Here is a 21,198-nt window from a genome sequence, read left to right as displayed (position 1 = left end):
AAAACTTGCTCACTATTTCGAGACATTTCGATTGGCCCCGGCAAAGGCCAAAGAGCGGGTTTCGTAATCTTGTCCTCCTCTTTCTTGCTTCCCTTCTCCTCAGCCCGCCTCCCTCTCCAGTGCTCTATCCCTTCGGGCCGCTCTCCGTTGTTTTTTCCTTCCCCGGGGCCGGATGCTTCCCGCCCCGCCCCCTACCTCCCCCGACACGACGGCAGAGGCCTGACTGACTGCCAGACCGAAGGACACGCGCAGGCAGCTCCTCAGGCAGCGGCCCCTGTAGGCCGAGCAGCAGCGGCGGCAGGAGAGGGAGTAGCAGCGGCGGCAGCAGAGGCAGGCGCTCGTTGGGTGTTGTTCTCCGTCCGCGCCACGGTGTCTCCTGAGGCGAGGGAGCGGGAAGAGAAGCGGAGAGAAGCAGCCGCCCCGCTTCGCTTCGGTAGCCGACCCGATCGCCGCGGCCAGGCCCCCCGCATGCAGTCCTCACCCTGGAGCGGCGGCGGCGGCGGATCGAGGAGCTCTCGCGATCCTCCCGGCAGAGGCTGCTCCAGTCCAGGGACAGGATGTTCTCCAAGTTCACCTCCATCCTGCAGCACGCCGTGGAGGCGGTAAGGCCACCGGCGGCGCCCGCCACGCGAGCCCGGGGATCCTGTTGGGCCTAAGATGGGGAACGCGCTTTTGGGGGGCCTGCTCACGATCCCCCTCGCTTTGCTCTGCTGCCGGCTTCGTCCCTTTAACTGCCATGCCGTCCTTTCCTCCCTCCCTCCGACGCCGGATAGTTTTATTTCTGCCTTAGGACGAGGGGACGGGAGCTTGGCGAGACCCGAGTGGTTTACTCTTTTCCTTCCAGTCTCCGGGTTGGGCGGGTTACGTGGCTCTGCCCTGTTTCTGGCTCAGTCGAAGCCTCTGGGCGATCAGAAGTCGGGGGCCGCAACAAAAGCCAGGAGCCTTCAAGTTCTTCGTTTATTTGCTAGTTAAGTTTGTATGCCATGTTTCCAACAAAGGGTGCTCAAGGTGGCCAACTACAAATACATACGCACACAAGGTGTAATAAAATACACTGAAACTTTAGTACAATAGTCCTTAATTATTTAACTATTTTTATCACCCTGCTCTTAAGACATAAAAAAGACTACCAGATAGGTTGCATAAATACATAACAGTCCCTGGCCTCCAATTTAGTACAATATGGACACAAAAGGAAAACTGTTTGGTAGGGAGGAGGAAGTAAGTCAGCTCCTTCAATCTCTTCTGCTGACCAGCTGGAATGGGAAGCTCCAGGAGAAGAGGCAAGGGTATCTCCTCTGTTCCCTTCCCATGGTGCAACTCTGATGTAAATAAATAATATGATGTAATGCAAAGTAAACAACATAAAATTAAGGCAGGAAAAAAATTAACCTACATCCCAAGGCTGTTGGAGTGGGAAGGCTTCCTTGCCTGGATCAGGGGGCGTTTTTGAAAGTGCCAGTTGGGCAGGCTGACAGCTTGATACATAAGCGAGAGCTTTGAAGCTGCATATTTCCAGTAGATTTTTTTTGTTGCCAGTAGATTTTTTGTGACAACATACCTGGTGAGTTAAATACAACCTTCATTCATGTGTAGTTGTGTTTTAGGTTTGGGTTTTTTCCCCCCTTTTGGTTATTTTCTCCAGATTTTTTGTACTCCTGCAAATCTATATGCCAGTTGAGTTTGCAGATGTTTTCATTTTGTGCAGAGGTAGTGCTGTTTTTGCTACATAAACACTGACACTCTAGCCTGAACATCAGAAATAGAGGGAGTGATAATGTCCTTCCCTTCCATTTTATAGGCACATGTAAAATATGGCCCCGTAACCTTCTATCCCCGTAGGCATAGTTTCACTGGGGCTTTTGCATTAAAATTTCCTTCACAGCTGCTCCCTCCTTCTGCTCCCACAGTGGACTGGCAAACAGGCTCCAAACAGTCAAATATTCCCTGTGTTCACTCATGCAGCTTTATAAATGTGTTTGAGAAATTTCCCCCAGTTTCCTAAAATATCCAGTGGGAGAGATATTGATTGCATTCTAGAGTATCTGAAGTAATAAACAAAAGTACCTCTGTGTTTATCGCTCATCAAAACCAGTTATCACTGCAAATTGGGGGGCACCTAGCATCCCTAATATTTGATTCTTCAGGGTTGAGTAGACATTTTTTCAACTGTCCGTGAGGCATTATGGCAGTTGTGCCAGCTGGGCAGTGAGAGGCCTATCTAAGCCTTCTAGCATGCAGTATTAAAAACTATATTCTGTGTCATTTGGCTTAAATTGGGGCAGCTAAACTGCCTGCCTGCAGCCCTGATGCCCCCACCCTGGACTTGATCAATTTTGGCAGTGGATAAAAAAAAAAAGTTTACATGCTGCTGGGATGTGTACTGGCATGGGTAGATAGGTTTAAATGTCTCTGCGCACTACAGTGCCTTAATGGGAATGCAAATCCCTGTTCATCCGATTGATCATTTGATGTATATAGAAAAGGCAATAATGCCCTTCCTCAGCTGATCTGCACAGATCAGCTGTGGAGGGCGACAGGGTGGGTGGCTACACCCACCATTAGCATGCACCAACCAGAGGTTTGACCAAGGTTTAATGGGGTAACCACCCCTCACCTAAGTAATGGAATAGTCCTCTTAAGATACTTTGTATGCCAACACAATTCCACTCTTAGGGTAAAAGTTCAGTATAATTACTATTCTACCTTCCATCAAGTAACTAGGTTATTCCAGCTGATTCTATGACCTGTGGCAAAAACATTCCAAAGGTTGATTATACGTTTGTGCAAGGTAGGACTTGCCTTTGAGCAGGTGCATTGCCCTTTAATTTTCTTTAATGATTCCTTGTGTTAGCATTATGAGACGAATTGAAAATGATGCCTCCAGTGCTTTTTTCCTCCTTGACAAATTTTAACATTCCACTCAGTTTGTTATACCAACCATGTGTATATGCCAACCACATGTTTATTATTGAAGAATTTTATTCAATAAAAATAAAAAAACCTAGTTTGTATCACCTCCAACCATGTAATCTCTCAGCATCAGATCTCTATTGTCCTAATGCAGATTTCCAATTGTCTCCTTCTGAAAATATAGTGCAAGTACATCTTTTTTTTTTGAAGTAAATATGTCAAACATGCATATTATGCTGGTGCACGTCTCAGGTACCTGGAATTGGCTGCAGTTACCTTATGAATGTAGAATTGGTTATTGGCCTGAAAAAAACTATTTTAGTCAAATTAATTAAATGTTTGAAATGATGGATTATATACTCCACGGATTTCACTAGTGAGGCCACAACCTTTTTTTGTAATTTTTATACTACTGATTTCTGATAGAATTCTAGATAGTGCAAGGTAAAATATTAGTAAAGCCCCAAAACTTCACTGTAGGAGTTTTTAAACTTTTATCCAACTAAGACATACTCAACATCGACCCATGAGATCAGTGGAGTTAATTCTGTTAGTTTTAGTGGGTCTCTTGCATACAACTCATTGTTTTGGTTGGATACATGTATACCTAAAAAATGAGCCTGAATGTCATATAGTAGGCCTTTAATTTATGCAAGGATTACCGGTATGTTCCGGGGATTGCACCTAAAGCCAACATTGCGTACAATCAAAGCCAATTGGGTTCAGTGGCGGTTAGGATTGGCAAATTCATTTTCCCGGAACCCTGCCCCCTTTCCATTCCCTTTTTTTAATTAAAAAAAACTATTTTATGCCATGTGTGTAAAGCTGAATGCACACAAGTTAAATGCGCGCAAGCTACTGGTTTACTGTACTAGGGGGATGATAGGGTTTGTGAAAGATTTGCAGTTTTGAGTCTGATAACATTGTGTAGTTTTATCAGCAGTCTTCTAAGAAGTCAAGTCAGGTCCCAGCAGTGCCTCACTGCTAAATAAGTGAAAAAATAAATAAATTTGGTGGTGTGTACAAAGCAGGCCAAGGGACGCAGGTGGTGCTGTGGTCTAAACCACAGAGCCTAGGGCTTGCCGATTGGAAGGTCGGCAGTTCGAATCCCCGCAACGGGGTGAGCTCCCGTTGCTTGGTACCTGCTCCTGCCAACCTGGCAGTTCGAAAGCACGTCAAAGTGTAAGTAGATAAATAGGTACTGCTCTGGCAGGAAGGTAAACGGCATTTCTGTGCACTGCTCTGCTTCGCCAGAAGCGGCTTAGTCATGCTGGCCACATGACCCAGAAGCTGAAGCGGCTTAGTCATGCTGGCCACATGACCCGGAAGCTGTACGCTGGCTCCCTCGGCCAGTAAAGCGAGATGAGCGCCGCAACCCCAGAGTCGTCCGCGACTGGACGTAAAGGTCAGGCGTCCCTTTACCTTTTTACAAAGCAGGCCAAAGCCTGCAATTTGGTCCTGGCCTTTTAAACAGTGCTGAAGTCAATGAAATATAATATCATGTTGAATTTTGTATGTTTTTGTTGGTGTTCATTGTTGAAATTTTCTCACCAGGTCCGCAGAAGAGCTTTTGGTATAGTGTTGATTAGAAATAATCTATATTGGATGTTGTGTTCCAAGAAATTGAATTTGTTTAAAGGCACATTTGGCCAGGTGCACTGCATGTTGTCTTCTTAATTCTGAAGCTGATGAGTGCTGAAAGTAGTCACAGTTCTGTCTGTTTGTGTTAGTTTCAAAGATTCAAATGTTGGCGGGGGGGGGGATCATGCATTTAACTCAGTGGGTATAGGGTATCAGTGGCTTGATTTGATGTACATAAATTGACTTATTTATGAAATCTGTTAATTTCAGTGGGTCTCCTTTGTGCGTGACATAGTTGAATATTACCCTCCGATCTCCAATCCGCTTACAGTAATTGAAAGTACATCCCATCGAAAGCTATAATCTCCAGTTCTATGGAAGTGTGTTTAGGATCAAGATTAAGAATTTTTTACAGATTTCAGAAATGTCTGACTTTCACTAGCTTAAAGTTACCATGATAACTTGTTTGGACTTCCTTTTAAATAATACTGCAATACCAATGCTTCCCCTTTGTCATTTTGAATATGTATATGCATATCAATATAATATCCAACAGCTTATTCTTTCCATAATTCAATTCTTTTTGTAAGTCACTTCTAGGAGTGTTGCCACTTCTCCATTTTCAGAACTGCCAGCCAAAAATTGACACAGAACATCAAATTAGGCATATGTCAAGTTTATTAAAAATGGCAGCCAGTCTGCTACAAGATCAGAAGTTAAATCCTGCTGCCATTATTTTTGTTTCAAAAATATTGTAGAATTATGTGACCAGAAATATGTGTGCTATTATTTGTACTATTCAAAAATAAGAGAAAACTAGTAAAAGCTAGTTAGTTTTCCCCCATTTTTCCAGTAGCATTACTATGAGTATGTACTCCCTCTCAGGAAAGAAGGAAGGCCAATTTCCCAAGGAGTCAGCTGCCAGTTTAATTATTCATTTCATAAAATTTATAGACCACATGAATGTAAAAAAATCCAGCAACCCAAAGCAGTTTACAAAGCTGGTGAGCTATCACACCAGACATTGTCCACTGTACACTGTAGCCAGGCATCTGGTTGGCCACTGCAAGAACAGTTCTGTGGACTAGATGGGCCATTGGCATGATCAAACAGGCTCTTTCTTTGTGTTCTTATCTTTTTACATTCTTCTTATTGTTAATGATAATGATAATGTGATACCATAATAAAGATTTAAAATCTCAAATTACCCTTTATTGGCAAAGGTGCTTATTTGGGGCTGTGTACCAGTAAGGCCAGTCCATCCAGTCCAGTCCTGGGCTGGACTGGATGAATCCCCAACTGGAATTAAGATTGCCGGAAAAAATATCAACAACCTCAGATATGCTGATGATACTACCTTGATGGCAGAAAGTGAGGAAGAATTGAAGAACCTTTTAATGAGGGTGAAAGAAGAGAGCGCAAAATATGGTCTGAAGCTCAACATCAAAAAAACTAAGATCATGGCCACTGGTCCCATCACCTCCTGGCAAATAGAAGGGGAAGAAATGGAGGCAGTGAGAGATTTCACTTTCTTGGGTTCCATGATCACTGCAGATGGTGACAGCAGTCACGAAATCAGAAGACGCCTGCTTCTTGGGAGAAAAGCAATGACAAACCTAGACAGCATCTTAAAAAGCAAAGACATCACCTTGCCGACAAAGGTCCGTATAGTTAAAGCTATGGTTTTCCCAGTAGTAATGTACGGAAGTGAGAGCTGGACCATAAAGAAGGCTGATCGCCGTAGAATTGATGCTTTTGAATTATGGTGCTGGAGGAGACTCTTGAGAGTCCCGTGGACTGCAAGAAGATCAAACCTATCCATTCTCAAAGAAATCAGCCCTGAGTACTCACTAGAAGGACAGATCCTGAAGTTGAGGCTCCAGTACTTTGGCCACCTCATGAGAAGAGAAGAATCCCTAGAAAAGACCCTGATGTTGGGAAAGATGGAGGGCACAAGGAGAAGGGGACGACAGAGGATGAGATGGTTGGACAGTGTTCTTGAAGCTACTAACATGAGTTTGGCCAAACTGCGAGAGGCAGTGAAGGATAGGCGTGCCTGGCGTACTCTGGTCCATGGGGTCACGAAGAGTCGGACACGACTGAACGACTGAACAACAACAACAACAACCAGTAAGGCCTGTTGTCTTTGTCCATGGAGTTTGACAACAGGCCTTACTGGTACAGAGCCCCAAATAAGCACCTTTGCCAATAAAGGGTAATTTGAGATTTTAAATCTTTATTATGGTATCACATTATCATTAACATTAACAAGAAGAATGTAAAAAGATAAGAACACAAAGAAAGAGCTTGTTTGATTATGCCAATGGCCCACTGGAAGGACAGATCCTGAAGTTGAGGCTCCAGTACTTTGGCTACCTCATGAGAAGAGAAGACTCCCTAGAAAAGACTCTGATGTTGGGAAAGATGGAGGGCACAAGGAGAAGGGGATGACAGAGGATGAGATGGTTGGACAGTGTTCTCGAAGTGACTAGCATGAGTTTGGCCAAACTGCAGGAGGCAGTGAAAGATAGGTGTGCTTGGCATGCTCTGGTCCATGGGGTCACAAAGAGTTGGACACGACTGAACGATTGAACAACAACAACCAGTAAGGCAAGAATGCAGAACTGGGGAACCTTTTGGGAGTTTCATGTCAGTAGTGGGACATGACATTGGCACACTTGCAACACAAAAGCAAGAGGTTTCTATACACAAACTCCATCCACCATCCAGGCATTATCACAGAGCGGGGCCAGTGAATGGTGTGGCACGAGAAAGGGGCAAGGCCTAGGAAGAGTCCTGAGGGCCACATTCAGCCTCTAGCCTGAGGTTCTCCACTCCTGCTACCTCCCAGAAGAGAAAATGATCCCCCCGCCTCTGTTTGAAATTATTATATTTGCAATTATTTTTTCCTAAAGACTAACATTTAGGAAATGTCCTTTGTCTGCTTTTTATTTCTTTCCTGCAGCTTGCACCATCCCTTCCTTTGCAAGAAGACTTTGTTTTCCACTGGAAGGCAATTACTCATTACTACATAGAGACATCAGGTAAGAGGCATTTATTTGCAACTTCAGCACACAATTATGCAGATGGGAGTACTGTTTATTACTTAAAAGTAATGATCTGGGAAATAATAAAATTAAGCAGGGAAATAGCTGGTGGGACCACAATAACTTTCAAAACGTATTCAGTGCTGTCATCACAGATATTCAAAGTCTTTAGATGTTGCAATTCATTCCTGTTTGCTTTGTAATGACAGTTTGTAGTCTTTGTTTGTAGACAGTTGCATAAAAGGGAATAGAAAACTTGCTACTGGATTATTTATACTCTTGCCACATAGTAGTAAAAATTGTTTCCAGATTCATTATATAAAATTACTTCACACACCAGTTTGCTGATAAATGCAGTAGAGACCAGTTAAGTTTCTTCACAACATTAAAACTTCCTCTCCCAAATAACACATAGGAAGTCTATACTGTATGGAGCTTCAGATTATCCTCAAGCATTTTTTGTCAAGTGTTACATTGTTTCTGTCCTTTTTGTAAAGTTATAGTCCTGCATAGTTCTATAAAATACCAAGTAGGAACTCAATTCAGGCAGGGTCATCCCCGTTAACTTTTAATAAGAAAGACAACTCCACACATTCAAAGCTTAGCTGAAGTAACAAATATGTTTGTGATTTTTCTCTTTCTTCTATTACATGAGAAGTCAAGGGAATTCACACAACCCACAGCCATAAATTGGAAGAATGTGGGTGGGGCCATGTGGGCTGGCAACACGGCCAACCCACTCTCTGACAATGTGCCATAGCTGCCTCCCCACCCCCCATGAGAAGGGACTCTGTGTGTGTACATCAGTTTGGGTATAGAACAGGAGTGATAGTGCTGCGGAGGCACAACATTAACCTCCCATCACAGCATCGCTACCACTTACCAAGCAGGTTAAGGAAGCAATAAGGTCAGGCTGTGTGCATGCACTGATAAGGAATGCCTGATTGTCTCTGCTGGTGTATCCATAACCCTGACCTCACCCATTTTGGTAAGCAGAAGCCATGCTGCTACTGGGAGGGTATTGTTGGTGAAGAGGACCTCCATGTGATTGGGCCAGATTCCCCTTTATACAGAATAGCTCTACATACATACTAATGTATGCACATAGAGCTCCATCATATTGCGGGGGGGGGGGGGAGAGCTGGTGTAGCCCACACAGCCACACAAATCCTCTTTGCATTCATTCAACAAGGGGCAGAGTTGTGCAAACTCCCATCAGCCAGAATAGGAAAAGTCAAATGAAAATGTGTTTGAGTGTATGATCTTCATTGTAAGGTATTTAACTTTTATGTGGTGGCTCCCCACTTGTGGAATGCTCTCCCCAGAGAAGCTTGCCTGGTGTCTTCTTTACATATCTTTAGGTGCCGGGCAAAAATATTGCTCTTCTTCTACACATTTGGCTAATTAAACAATCTATGGCCTTTTAAACTGGGGGGTTGTTATTGTTTTCGTTTGTTGTTATGGTATGTATTTTTGTGTTTTTATATTGTAAATGCCCTGTGATCCTCAGATGAAGGGCAGTGTAGCAATTTAATAAACAGTAGTAGTAATAGTAGTAACAACAACTGAGACTGGAGACTTTATTTTAATGGAACCTCTTTCTCTAGATGACAAAGCTCCTGTGACTGATACCAACATTCCCTCTCACCTGGAGCAGATGTTGGATATTTTAGTTCAGGAAGAAAATGAGAGGGAGTCTGGTGAAACAGGACCTTGTATGGAATATCTACTGCATCACAAGATCTTAGAGACTTTGTACACCTTGGGCAAGGCTGATGTAAGTATATCTCCATTGCAGAAAGCTCAGATCCTGTGACTGGATATAATCATGCGTTCTTAGTTTGTGTGTACTGTTTCAGTAATCGAAATTTTGACTTGTCATATTTTTGCAGTACCTTTGAGAATGAAATAGTGTTGTATTACATTTGGTGAAGAAATGTTGCTGTTGAATGTAGAGGGCGGAAGGACATGGGGTCATGGAAAGATCCTGGCAGTTGGGCAGCGTGAAAGCTATTTTGATTGAGTACAGTAGTAGCTGAACATTTTCCAAATACATTGTATCCCTCTTCACTTAAAAAAAACAACGCCAAGGGTTGAAACTGCCGTGGAAAGCATGCACACATAATCTTTTTAAGGTTCTCCATCCTGACACACACACACACACACACAGAGAGAGAGAGAGAGAGAGAGAGAGAGAGAGAGAATTCAGACCACACCCCACCCCACCCATTTGGGTGTGAGAGACTACTGCTAGACATAAAAGAATGGACACTTTTATATATTTGTGTTTATTTGTGTACTGGTTTCCAACAAAACCTAAAGCTGCTTGCAGTATATTGTATGAACAATAAGTGTAACACAAACTAAACAACTGCAAATGTTTGCTACATATATAAAACAAGTGAATAGGATCTTAGTGCATGCTATTTTGAAATGCTAAATTAACTGCATAATGTGCACTATAAAGGTCAGACCTTCTTAAGACCTTCAAGTATAGAGCGGTATAGAAATAAAATAAATAAAATAAAAATATAATTGGTCTAAGTATTGTACCAAATCTCTGTATTGTAAAATGGATGATATATTGGATGCATTTAATGTGTTTGTTACTAATGTTTCTAGACACCTTGTTGATTTTGTTTGCTAGTTTCCACATTATGTATATTTCATGTGTATTGTGTCTCTTTTTCTAGTGTCCTCCAGGCATGAAACAGCAGGTTTTATCCTTTTATACAAAGCTGCTGGGAAGAATACAACAGCCTCTTCTCCCACACATAAATGTACACAGACCTGTGCAGGTACTAAACTCTCTTTTTAAAGGAACATGTTTTAATGATGTCTCCCAGAATATTGGGTGTAATATTTCAGTTTTGTTGCTTTAAGATCTTAGAAAGCAAAATTCAACAATGTATCCTGATGTGGGCATTTTTATTGGGATTTTATTTTCTTTAGTAGTAGTACTATTAATAATAATGTTCTCTTGAACAGAAATTAATCAGACTTTGTGGGGAAGTTCTGGCAACACCCACAGAAAATGAAGAAATCCAGTTCCTCTGTACAGTGTGTGCAAAGCTGAAACAAGATCCATACTTGGTCAACTTCTTCCTTGAGGTAGGTAGATCACATTGCTTGTTAACGGTTTTTTTTTCCTCCCACCATAAAGGGAACAGAGCTAGGTATCTGTCAGGATCAGAGGGTCAGGGAATAAAGCCTTTTGATCCCTGGAAGCTACTTCTAACCTCCTACTGGCTCCTGAGCCTTCCCCATATGTTGCTTGTATGTTTCCAAGTTCTTTTGCGATTGCTGGGGCTAGAAACTGCTTTTCAAAAGTGAGTTGAAGTTATGGGGAAGAACTTTCTGTCAGTAAGAGCTATTCAGCAGACTTCCATGAGAAGTAATGGACCCACCTTCCTTGGAAATTTTTAAGCAGAGGTTGGATGACCACCTGTCATGGATGCTTTAGTTGAGATTCCTGCATTGCAGGAGGATGGACTTAGTTGATCCCTTCCAAAACTACAATTCTATGACTTGTGCCAGAAACCAAATTCTGTGTTTCTGTGGTGATATTACAGAAGCATAAAACCTACGCAACAATACTGCATTTTTATATTTATATTTATTCTCCTCCCCTCTCCTTATTGTTATTAATCTAATGAACTAAGTAATTATCCCTATGCCAATAATATTTCTTTATGCTTCTTATTGTATCAGTTAGCATTCTCTAGTGGAGGTTTGCTTTTTGTTGTTGTTACTATCTCTGGAAGATTTTATTTATCTGGCATTCTTTTCTTAATCAGAGAAGGTGCTTTCTGTATTTTCCCCTCTTCCACATAGAGAGGTGTCCAGCCCCTTCCTGTTAAATTTGGCAAACTGTTGCTTGTTCTTGCTATCCCCAGTGGTCTGGGAGTGAAGTCCCTTGATGGTGGTGATCTTGACTCTGAAAATATGGAGCTTATTTCATTACACTTTCCTATTAGGTGATACAAGACCCTGTCCTACATACTTCCAGGAGGCAGGTGAGCAGGTGGGCTTCAGAACTGCATGGACAGACCAGTGGATTTTGTCTGTTTTTGCTGAGCTAGATGCAAAAGCTCTTTTATTTGAAATTCACTAACCCTGTAAAATGGAGAGAAAATGTGACCTGTAGGGTTATGTGAATTAAGTATCATGTTTAAATTGGGTCTCTGGAGCTGCATGATACCATGTTAGCACCCTAGAAATCCACAGCTCTGGCACATGCTTCACCGGTGTGCTAACGCTGCATATGTAGGAACTAGCATACAAACAATAGCATAATTTAAGCATCATGCTGGCTGTATGCAACGCCTCATAGATAACACTACTTTTACATAGCCTTGTCAGGTAGGAACTAAATTTAATCCATGTGGAAACTAGGCTGGTTAGCAGAGAAGGTGTAGAGGCTGCAGGTCTTCTCTATGCAGAATTAGTTGTCACACCTCCTCCTCTGCCCCCCCATCTTTATATTGGGAATCATTCAAGTATATTATATTACATTATAAAATAAATTATATTCAAGAGCTGTAAGATTGTTTTCTGTGATGCATGGCATGTTGCATGTTCTTCCACCACTTTTCAGGAATAAAAGTGAAGACTGACAGTAAAATATTTCTTAAGGCGCAGGGATAGTTATGTACATAATAGATGGTTATACACTTTTATTTTAATAAAGGATTGCCATTCTATAGCTTATAAAAGGTACTGTAGGATATGCATTTTCTTCATCTTCAGGGATAATTAACTGTGTGCTCATACTTCCCCCCATCTCTTATAAAGACTGATACTTTGAATCCGTATGCTCTGAAGGTCTTTCTAAACATCTGAAACTGATTTGTAGGCAGGGGTACAATTCTTCCATTTCAATAAGAATGTGAAGTGAGGAACATGGATCCCCGGGAAATGGTGTCAAGATCTTGTTAAGATGGCAGGTGCAGATTTCCTGAGAATAACTGCTGATTCTTAGAACATCTTTTGTTTTTCTTAGACATATGCAGTTCAGAAGCATGGTTAGATTGGAATCTGAAACTGTTTCCAGAACCACAGAGATAAGGTGGATTGGGGTCTTGACCTGAAAATTCACATTTTCCATTAAATGCATTTGTGTCAAAAGGTTGCCTGTATATAGTAAATGTGACATTCGTACTGAAGATTGAACAAATCAAATGGCATCCACTTACTTCAGTGGCTTGATAGAATAAGGAAAGGCCATTTTTTGCACACTTAATTGAACTGACTAATACAGAAGTTGGTGTGAAAGGCAAATGTTAAATAATGGTTCCAGCTAGTGGGTTGACTGAGGTTCCTTTTTATAATTTCTGTAAAGCCTGGTATGTAGGATTTGTGCAGTATGCTTGTTAAAGTAGTCATGTGCTTGTCCAACTCTTGACCATTAAGAGTAATATGTCATCTGCCAACATGTCATCTGCCAATGGTTATAGTATTATAGTATTATGAATGAGATGTATTTTATCTAGAAACCAAGAAACAGAAGAAGTAAGCCATGGTGGATAAATAGTCATTTTTTGCAAGGAAAAAATAATTCAAAGATAGAATGTAATAAATCAAAAGATAATGGCCGATGAAATTCAGCCCAATATATATAATGAAGTTTATAGGGTTGCCAGTTACTTATACTTTATCAAAAGCCAGTTTAAATGCAGAACTTCAGCATCTATATGAGATCTACAGTGACCATTAAGATTTTGCAGCTTCCCAGTGCTGGGTGAGGTAAATGACTTCTCAAAATTCAAATTCTGTTTTCAAACCCCGAGAGTCTTGGGGGACAATCTTCACATATACCTGTACATATTTTAGTGATTAAGAAGTTGAGCTGCTCTAATCAGTTTCTTTGATGAGACAGCGCTCCAGCTATCTCTTTCTTTTTCCGTTTTGTTTTTAGTTTGCTTTGTTTAACCCTCGTGTTTGTGCCTGCTTTATTTGGAAGCCTTGTATTTTGCTGTGTTTCAGCTTCAGTGCAGGCACCATTTTTATCTTTGTAATTCTCTTTCTGGATGTAACCCTCTTCAGAGCAAGCTAAAGGGGCTGGCTTCAAAAGGCACAGCAAGCTTAATTACAGCAGACATGCTAAAAGGCCAAGATTCCGTGGTGACAGATACAGGACAGTCTGTTCAGCCTGGAGAGACATCAAGTGAAGCAGATCAAGCAGAGAGAGCAAATGACCTTCCTCAGCAGGCAGATGACCTGTCCACAAGTCTAGATGAATTAAACGTCCCTTTGCCCCCTGAGGCTTTGGCTGCCCGTCCACATGGGGACTATAATTTGGTGGATTCTCTACTCAATCTCACCAAAAGTCCGGTGAGTGACTGGCAGAATTGTTTTTGATTTCAAGTGGGCATATAGAGATGCGGGGGGGGGGGGGGGGACTGAAGGCTTTTTATCAGAAAGAATGGAAGGAATTATCAGTTGGGAGAGGCACTGAAGGCCTCTAAAAACACCATCAGCTTTCCCAAACACACATTTTTAATTCAGTGAATATACTTAGAATACCATTATGGTAAATGTGGTCGGTATGTTTTTCTACTCTTGTAGCACATACATAATAAATGTTGCTTTGTGTGAAATAATCTGGTTTGGGGAAAATACTTCCCTGCCAGTTGTAAAATATAATGCTCCCTCCCCCACCGCCCTGATAAGCATCCCAACCTGGTAAGATGAGGACAGAACCTTGTATTGCAGGCTTCAAATGTTCAGAAAAACATTAGTATCACCAAAATTGTGAGGTGAGCTTTTATTTTTATTTAGTATACCTTTTGTATGTCCTGTAGTCATTTTTATGTGAGCTGATCTTCTACAGAAACTGATGTTTGTTAGTATGGTTTATTTGGGGATTGGTTCATTGGGTCGCTGAACTGTTGTCACTTTCCCTCCTTACTGTTATAATGCTTGCAGATTTATTTAACTGTAGCTCACAGGCTGTTAATAACTTTGTCATGGTTATGCCAAAAGTTGCTTAGTCTTGTTCTAAATAGTGTCTACTGAAATAAAGCAAACCTATTGTTTTCAAAAGGGCCTTAATGGAGATAAGGAAACTACAGCGATAAAACAACTTTTTCAGTTCATTAGGGTATATTACTGTATATCTGTAATAATAGCCACGTGAACCCTAATGTTCTTCCTGCCCTATTTGAACTTGAAACTTACTGTATTCTGTCTTCTCTTATGTGACAGGATGGCCGGATAGCTGTGAAAGCTTGTGAAGGTCTCATGCTCCTAGTGAGTTTGCCCGAGCCAGCCGCTGCCAAATGCTTAGCAGAGAGTACATGCTTGTGTGAACTGTTGACGGACAGGTTGGCCTCTCTCTACAAAGCCCTCCCTCAGTCGATGGATCCTTTAGATATTGAAACAGTGGAAGGAGTTAACTGGGGGTAAGAATATTGTCTCGACGGCCCTTGAGCTACATTTTATGCCTTGTGTATGTTAAATAAAGCATTTCTAAAAAATACATTTATAGCACAACTTGTGCTTGAAGTGACTCTCCAAAGAAGTAAAAACTTCAAAGCACCAAACTACAAGCAATATCTAAATGCTTAGGTTAGTCATGGAACTTCTAGTTATTCTATGATGAAAACCAATAAATACTGAGCATATATATGCTTTTCTCACCCCTTCTTGTACTTCAGCTTGGATTCCTACAGCCATAAAGAAGATGCATCTGCTTTTCCAGGAAAAAGAGCCCTGATTTCATTTCTATCCTGGTTTGATTACTGTGATCAACTCATTAAGGAAGCTCACAAGGTTTGAGATGCCTACTTTAACCCTTTTCTATGTACAATCCAAAACAAGTTTAGAATATATTATTATTTTTCCTAAATTGGAAAGGGAGCATCACTGTGCCCTCTTATTTCAGACAACAGCTGTTGCCATGGCAAGCTCGGTGCGAGAACGTTTTTTTGTTGGCGTAATGGAACCCCAGCTAATGCAAACGTGAGTAAGGCATTTATTGGAAAAAGAGAGAGGTCTACCCTATTTTTTATATGTACATAAAGGAGGAACCTATGTCACTTCCTTTAAAAATCCTTCTTGTGCTCAGTTCAGAGATGGGGATTCTCACGTCAACGGCCCTGTTGCATCGTATGGTTCGCCAAGTCACTTCAGATGCTTTAGTACACGAAATGGTCCGTTTTATCCTTGGGGAGCAAAGGGAGCCAGAAAAACTAACAGACATCAACAGGCACCCATTGCGACATCGCCTAATTGAACACTGTGATCACATTTCAGATGAGGTAAGATATTATAATACTGCATAAGTACAGGGGTGACTGCCAACATGCTATGACCGATGTCATTGCATTTGTAAACAACTTACTAATGAGTGGATCTTTCAAGTGTTAGACAACGTTTGATTGAGCTTTTTGAAGCTGTTTGATTGAGTAGCTCATTTTCAGAGATCTGATATCAATAAACAAAATGTGTTGAAACCTATTGGGTGCTACTTCAGGGTACATCTTCCACTGCTGCTTCCTCTAGGTTTTTCTATTCCCAGTGAACTGGAAAATGCATTTTGAGAAGGTGTAGTCCACTAAATAGTGCTGAAAAATCTGAAAGCCCTGAATTCAGAGTCTTACTTCAACCATGAACTCTTGGGAAGAAAGGGGAGCTTTGTAATTGGACGGGGGAGAGTCCAGGTGACAACATGTGCTCTCGAGGCTAATGCACTGGGAGTGGGAATGGCTCAGGACCCTGTGAGGCCAGGTACTTCTCCCATTCTGGTACCTGGGTGAGCCACTACAGTTCATTATGGTCCCTGTCTCATCTGCCAAGGTTGAGACTTTAAAAATGTGCCCTCTGGGAAAGGGATGGACAGCCTGCCAGCAATTCCAGAAAGCTGCATCTAGGAGCAAGCAGACCAACCAGAGGCCTGTACTGGTTGAAAGATTAGAGGCAGGCAAGGAAAGGATAGTTACAGGTTTGCTGTAACTATCATTTCCTTTCTGCTTCCACAGTGTGGACATGCTTTGGTCCTGGTCTCCATAACTAGAGTGATGACATTACAAAGTTGAATGAACTCCAAAACCATAAGTCCTTACAACAAATCAGTCTGTCATTATCTTATGCTGTTGCTGTGAGGAGGAATGTATTGTCAAGTACTATAGCAATAATAGGTTATCGGGGCAGGGGCTTTATTTAAACTGTGTGCTTTGCAGTGAAACCTTCATGGGTGTAGGACTTCAGAGTATTTCATTAGTACATCTATTTGAATAATAAAAAGTACGTCTCCTCATGTGAAACCTCTGTCTGCCCCAAACCATAGGTAATAGCTCTCTGACAAACCAGAGCCTCTTTTCCAAGTGTTGATTGCAATACTGTAGGTAACGGCCATACACGTAGTTTGGGTTGATTCTTTTGTCTGTTGCTCTATTGGTTACTAGATGTTTATAGCACTGAGAAGGTATGTGTGTGGGAAAACATTTAATATACATTAAAGAAATGGAATACTTTTTAATAGATGCAACACTATAATAACATTCTCAGAATCTGCTTTGTGGGAACCTGTTTTTATGTCTTTTTTATATATTGCAGATCAGCATAATGACACTCAGAATGTTTGAGCACCTTTTGCAAAAACCTGATGAGCACATTCTTTATAACTTGGTTCTTAGAAATTTAGAGGAGAGGAACTATACAGAATATAAACCAGCCTGTCAAGAAGATAAAGATGTGGTGGAGAATGGCCAAATAGCAGGAGCTGTGTATGTTCTTTTCTGTGCCCCCCTTTTCTTCCTCTGTGTCATTGGGGAGTCCTGCAGTAGCTGAAATGCCTTTCAGCTGTTGTTATCAAAGCAAAGATTACATTTTAGGCCAGAGGGTGTGTGTATTTTAGTATACTGACATAATGTTGAATCTAGATATAAAGTTACGGTGTTAGGCTTTATACTGTGTATAGAACTGTTACATAACCCAGCATGTTAACAGTCTGCTGCTGTTTCACTTCTCACCCATCCATGCATCTCAAGTTGCAATCCTAAATACACTTTCTAGAGTGTAAGCCCTATTGAATACATTGGGACCTGCTTCTGAGTAAACAAGTGGAGTTTAACTCAGATGGCTATGTACCTCTACTCTTGTGGTAGTTGGCTTAAGGCAGGGGTCAGCAAACTTTTTCAGCAGGGGGCCGGTCCACTGTCCCTCAGACTTTGTGGGGGGCCGGACTATATTTAGAAAAAAAAAATGTGAACGAATTCCTATGCCCCACAAATAACCCAGAGATGCATTTTAAATAAAAGGACACATTCTACTCATGTAAAAACATGCTGATTCCCGGACCGTCCGCAGGCCGCATTTAGAAGGTGATTGGGCCGCATCAGGCCCCCGGGCCTTAGTTTGGGGACCCCTGGCTTAAGGGGTCTATGGAGTAATTCCTTCGTTTTTGCCTGACTCATTTTTGTTTTTTCTGTGTTCAACACAAGAGTGTATCAAGTCCATCTAGCTGTCTATTATTTACACTGAAAATGACAGTGGCTCTCCAGAGCTTTAGACAAGACTTAAACACAAATTAGGCTATCCTCCCTTTTTGACTGTTCAGTTTGATGTCTTGCTTAAGGATATGTAAGCCCATTTGTCTTTGTTTAGTCTTGAGATTTGGGTAAGATTCAAAGCATTTGTTGATTCACTTATGTGGCTTTAGAACACCCAGAACTTGAATGCTGCCTTGGCTGATGCATTCAACGATAGATCAAAAATTCATGAGCCCCTTTCATAAAATTAGAATATATATTTCCTTGTTTCATTCATCTATGCATTCTCAGTGAACACTAGTTCATGTTAGTGTTATCTAGTTCCAAGTCACACCATCATTCCAGTAAATAAAAGTTGTTTAAAATAAAAGAACTAAGGCACGATCCAAGGAAGTGTGAAACTAGTTCTGCATGCCCATGGGGCTTTGGGTTTCAGTTTCTTAAAAAGCAGTCCTTAAGCCATATTGCTAGTTATTTTTTGAGACATGCTTTAAATACAGTTTGTGATTTGACATTAGATTGAGGGAAGGGGTCCTGCAGTTGAAAGGGAAACAAGGCAAAAATCCTACTTGATGCATGCAAGCCTAACGCAGCTCTTTGGATCCTAGACATAGATTCAGTAAATTCAGAAAGTGACTAAATTTCAGTGCTTTTTAGAGAGTAAAACAAAAAATGTTTCTCTCCCTCTTTTTTTGCTGCAAATTCACAGAGATCTAGAAGAAGATCCGTTATTTACGGATATTTCTCCTGATACCATGTTGTCAAACCAAGAGTGGCTCACTGCTTCTCCACCTGTCAGCCCAGATCATCCAAAAAATGATGGGAAGACGGAAGTTCATAAAATTGTAAATAGGTAAGCTGAACCTAATAATTTTTTGTAATAACTACAGTATAATTTTACTATTAATTCATCCTTGTACTGGTTATGCTGTGACACCACCCATTTAGCAAGCAGAGTTGTAAGGTTGATGGAATGACCTCACTATACACTTCGATCCCATCTGGCATGGGACTTACATTCCAGGGATAGCATGTATGTGGAAAAATTTGAACTACCCCCTTAGAGCCATCCCCACGTGAGCATCTTTACCTTTCTGGAACAGTACACCGAGCCGACTCTCTGACTTGTTTACTGTGCTCTGGGATGCTCTTATGAAATCTTGTGGGGCTGTCCAAGTTTCACAAGAGAATCCCAGAGCCCAGTAAGCAAGGTGGAGAGCTTAAAAGCTCTTTCCATTCCCAGAAAACCATGAAGCAAATAGAGCTTTTAAGCTCTCTGCCTTCCAGGCTTTTAACTGGTTGGCTTGAAATCACAGAAGTTAAATGTGTGTAAGGTGAGATCGTACTGTACTATGTTAGTTGATATATAGCATTTTAGTTTCCCAGGAGTTCAAACAGGAATGTATAACGGTGAGAGGATGAGTGATCACCATCCTTCTCTGATGAAGATTGAGACCAGCGTCTTGTATGGTATCTGAAGAAGTCTGCATGCACACGAAAGCTCATACCAAGAACAAACTTAGTTGGTCTCTTAAGGTGCTACTGGAAGGATTTTTTTATTTTTTATTTTGTTTTGTATGAGAGAGACACTGCCACTATTGTGGTGAGACACTGCCACTATTGTGGTGTATGAAAGAGGAAGAGAGAGAATGGGGGGGGGGGTGAGGAAGTGAGGAAAGTTTGTGAAGGTAGAGCAAGTGCAAATGAACAGGCTAAATGGAAAGTTACGATTCTGTTCCACCTGAAATATTTGACCTTGTGCTCCTAACCTTATTTCATACATTCAAAAATAGTTCTTCAGTCTCAGTATCTTAGCTTAATGAAGAAATAACTGTTGAGTTGTCATCAACTGCATCGTGAAATTTTATAAAACTATCTGTGAGATGGCTTGCTTTGTGTGCCAAAGAAAATATCTCAGTAGTGCATGAGAAACTACAAACTGAAGAGCTTGGAGAGAAACACTCAAGAGAAGAGAAATGCCATTAGGTGATGTTCCTTTCCTACAGTGTCCAGTGAGGAAAATCATCTCAGGGTTCTTTTGTGTTTTGTACATACAGTACATACATTTTGTTGCAAAAAACGCTTTGTTGCAAGATCACACTATTGTATTATGTGCAAAGCTAAAAGCAAGTTAGACTAAGAGAGTTGCTGCTTCTCTCCCCACCCCCATCCCTGATCGAGACCTGCTCTTCTCCAGACAGGTAAATTCCTGTTCTGTTTACTCAGACGCAGTATTCATTAGACTTGGCAAATATTGGAACAGCTATTAATTAAGTTACACATAATTTTCAGATAGGAGACCTAAATTAGATATTAAGGCAGGATTTCTACATATCTTAGTAATTAACTTGTGTAAACCAGAATAAACAGTGAGATTTTCAAACAAAGGTGAAAATAGGCAAAAATGCTAAGAATTTGAAATCACGCAATACTTTTATTTTTTTGCAGTAACTTAGTGGAAGAGTCAAAATTAGGGTATTATATATTGTTGAGTGGATGAAGTGCTAAGGAATTATCTACAGTCATTAATGGTGCAGAAATTTTTATTTTGTTTATTTGTTATTTTGTATCTGAACTTTGGGGCCCTAAAATGTTTTCACAAAGTGACTTAACTGTAAAATAATTAAAATGTTTATTATCATTTTTTGGATTTCTAATCCACCCTTCTCCATAAGGTCTCAAAGCAGGTTGCAGGGCCAGAAAGAGCTGCACATTGTTGGAGGTGGGGCTACTAGACTGTCATTGCCACCCTTTCTACACATTCTTTCACACGAGTAATACATGAAGGGGACTAGTATCTTTTAACTTTTCCCTGCTTGATTGAAAAGCAGAAATGATGAACGTGACAAAATGAAAATTAGTTATATTTAGTGTAGCACTCCACTTGTTAGATGGAAGAATAGCAAGAAATGCAATAAGCACTCTATATTTTACTCATTGTTTCTAAAGTTATGATAAATTATTATTTTATTTTATTTTATTTTATTTTATTTTATTTTATTTTATTTTATTTTATTTTATTTTATTTTATTTTATTTTATTTTATTTTATTTTATTTTATTTAATTTAATTTAATTTTATTTTATTTTATTTTATTTTATTTTATTTTATTTTATTTTATTTTATTTTATTTTATTTATACCCCACCCATCTGGCTGGGTTTC

The 21,198-nt window shown here is 40.7% G+C and overlaps 1 protein-coding gene across 2 annotated transcripts in view; it reads left to right on the top strand.

Moving 5' to 3' along the window:
• Positions 1 to 343: 343 nt before the first annotated feature.
• The window catches only part of FAM160B1 (family with sequence similarity 160 member B1), a 32,151-nt gene continuing 11,296 nt past the window's right edge, over positions 344 to 21,198 (top strand). The window contains exons 1-13 of one of the 2 annotated variants that reach the window (XM_033149573.1): positions 344 to 602; positions 7,460 to 7,538; positions 9,149 to 9,318; positions 10,235 to 10,339; positions 10,530 to 10,652; positions 11,519 to 11,557; positions 13,587 to 13,874; positions 14,748 to 14,944; positions 15,200 to 15,314; positions 15,427 to 15,503; positions 15,610 to 15,802; positions 17,100 to 17,269; positions 18,744 to 18,887. In XM_033149573.1, the coding sequence (XP_033005464.1) occupies positions 558 to 602; positions 7,460 to 7,538; positions 9,149 to 9,318; positions 10,235 to 10,339; positions 10,530 to 10,652; positions 11,519 to 11,557; positions 13,587 to 13,874; positions 14,748 to 14,944; positions 15,200 to 15,314; positions 15,427 to 15,503; positions 15,610 to 15,802; positions 17,100 to 17,269; positions 18,744 to 18,887 (1,745 nt within the window). In that variant the 5' untranslated portion in view covers positions 344 to 557. The remainder of the gene's footprint in view (positions 603 to 7,459; positions 7,539 to 9,148; positions 9,319 to 10,234; positions 10,340 to 10,529; positions 10,653 to 11,518; positions 11,558 to 13,586; positions 13,875 to 14,747; positions 14,945 to 15,199; positions 15,315 to 15,426; positions 15,504 to 15,609; positions 15,803 to 17,099; positions 17,270 to 18,743; positions 18,888 to 21,198) is intronic. The other variant, XM_033149574.1, reaches the window with a different exon arrangement.

Source organism: Lacerta agilis, chromosome 5 (genome assembly GCF_009819535.1).
Source record: "Lacerta agilis isolate rLacAgi1 chromosome 5, rLacAgi1.pri, whole genome shotgun sequence".
Classification (NCBI taxonomy): Eukaryota; Metazoa; Chordata; class Lepidosauria; order Squamata; family Lacertidae; genus Lacerta; species Lacerta agilis.
Note: the sequence above shows the minus strand (reverse complement) of the source record. Positions and strands in the feature narration are given on the sequence as shown.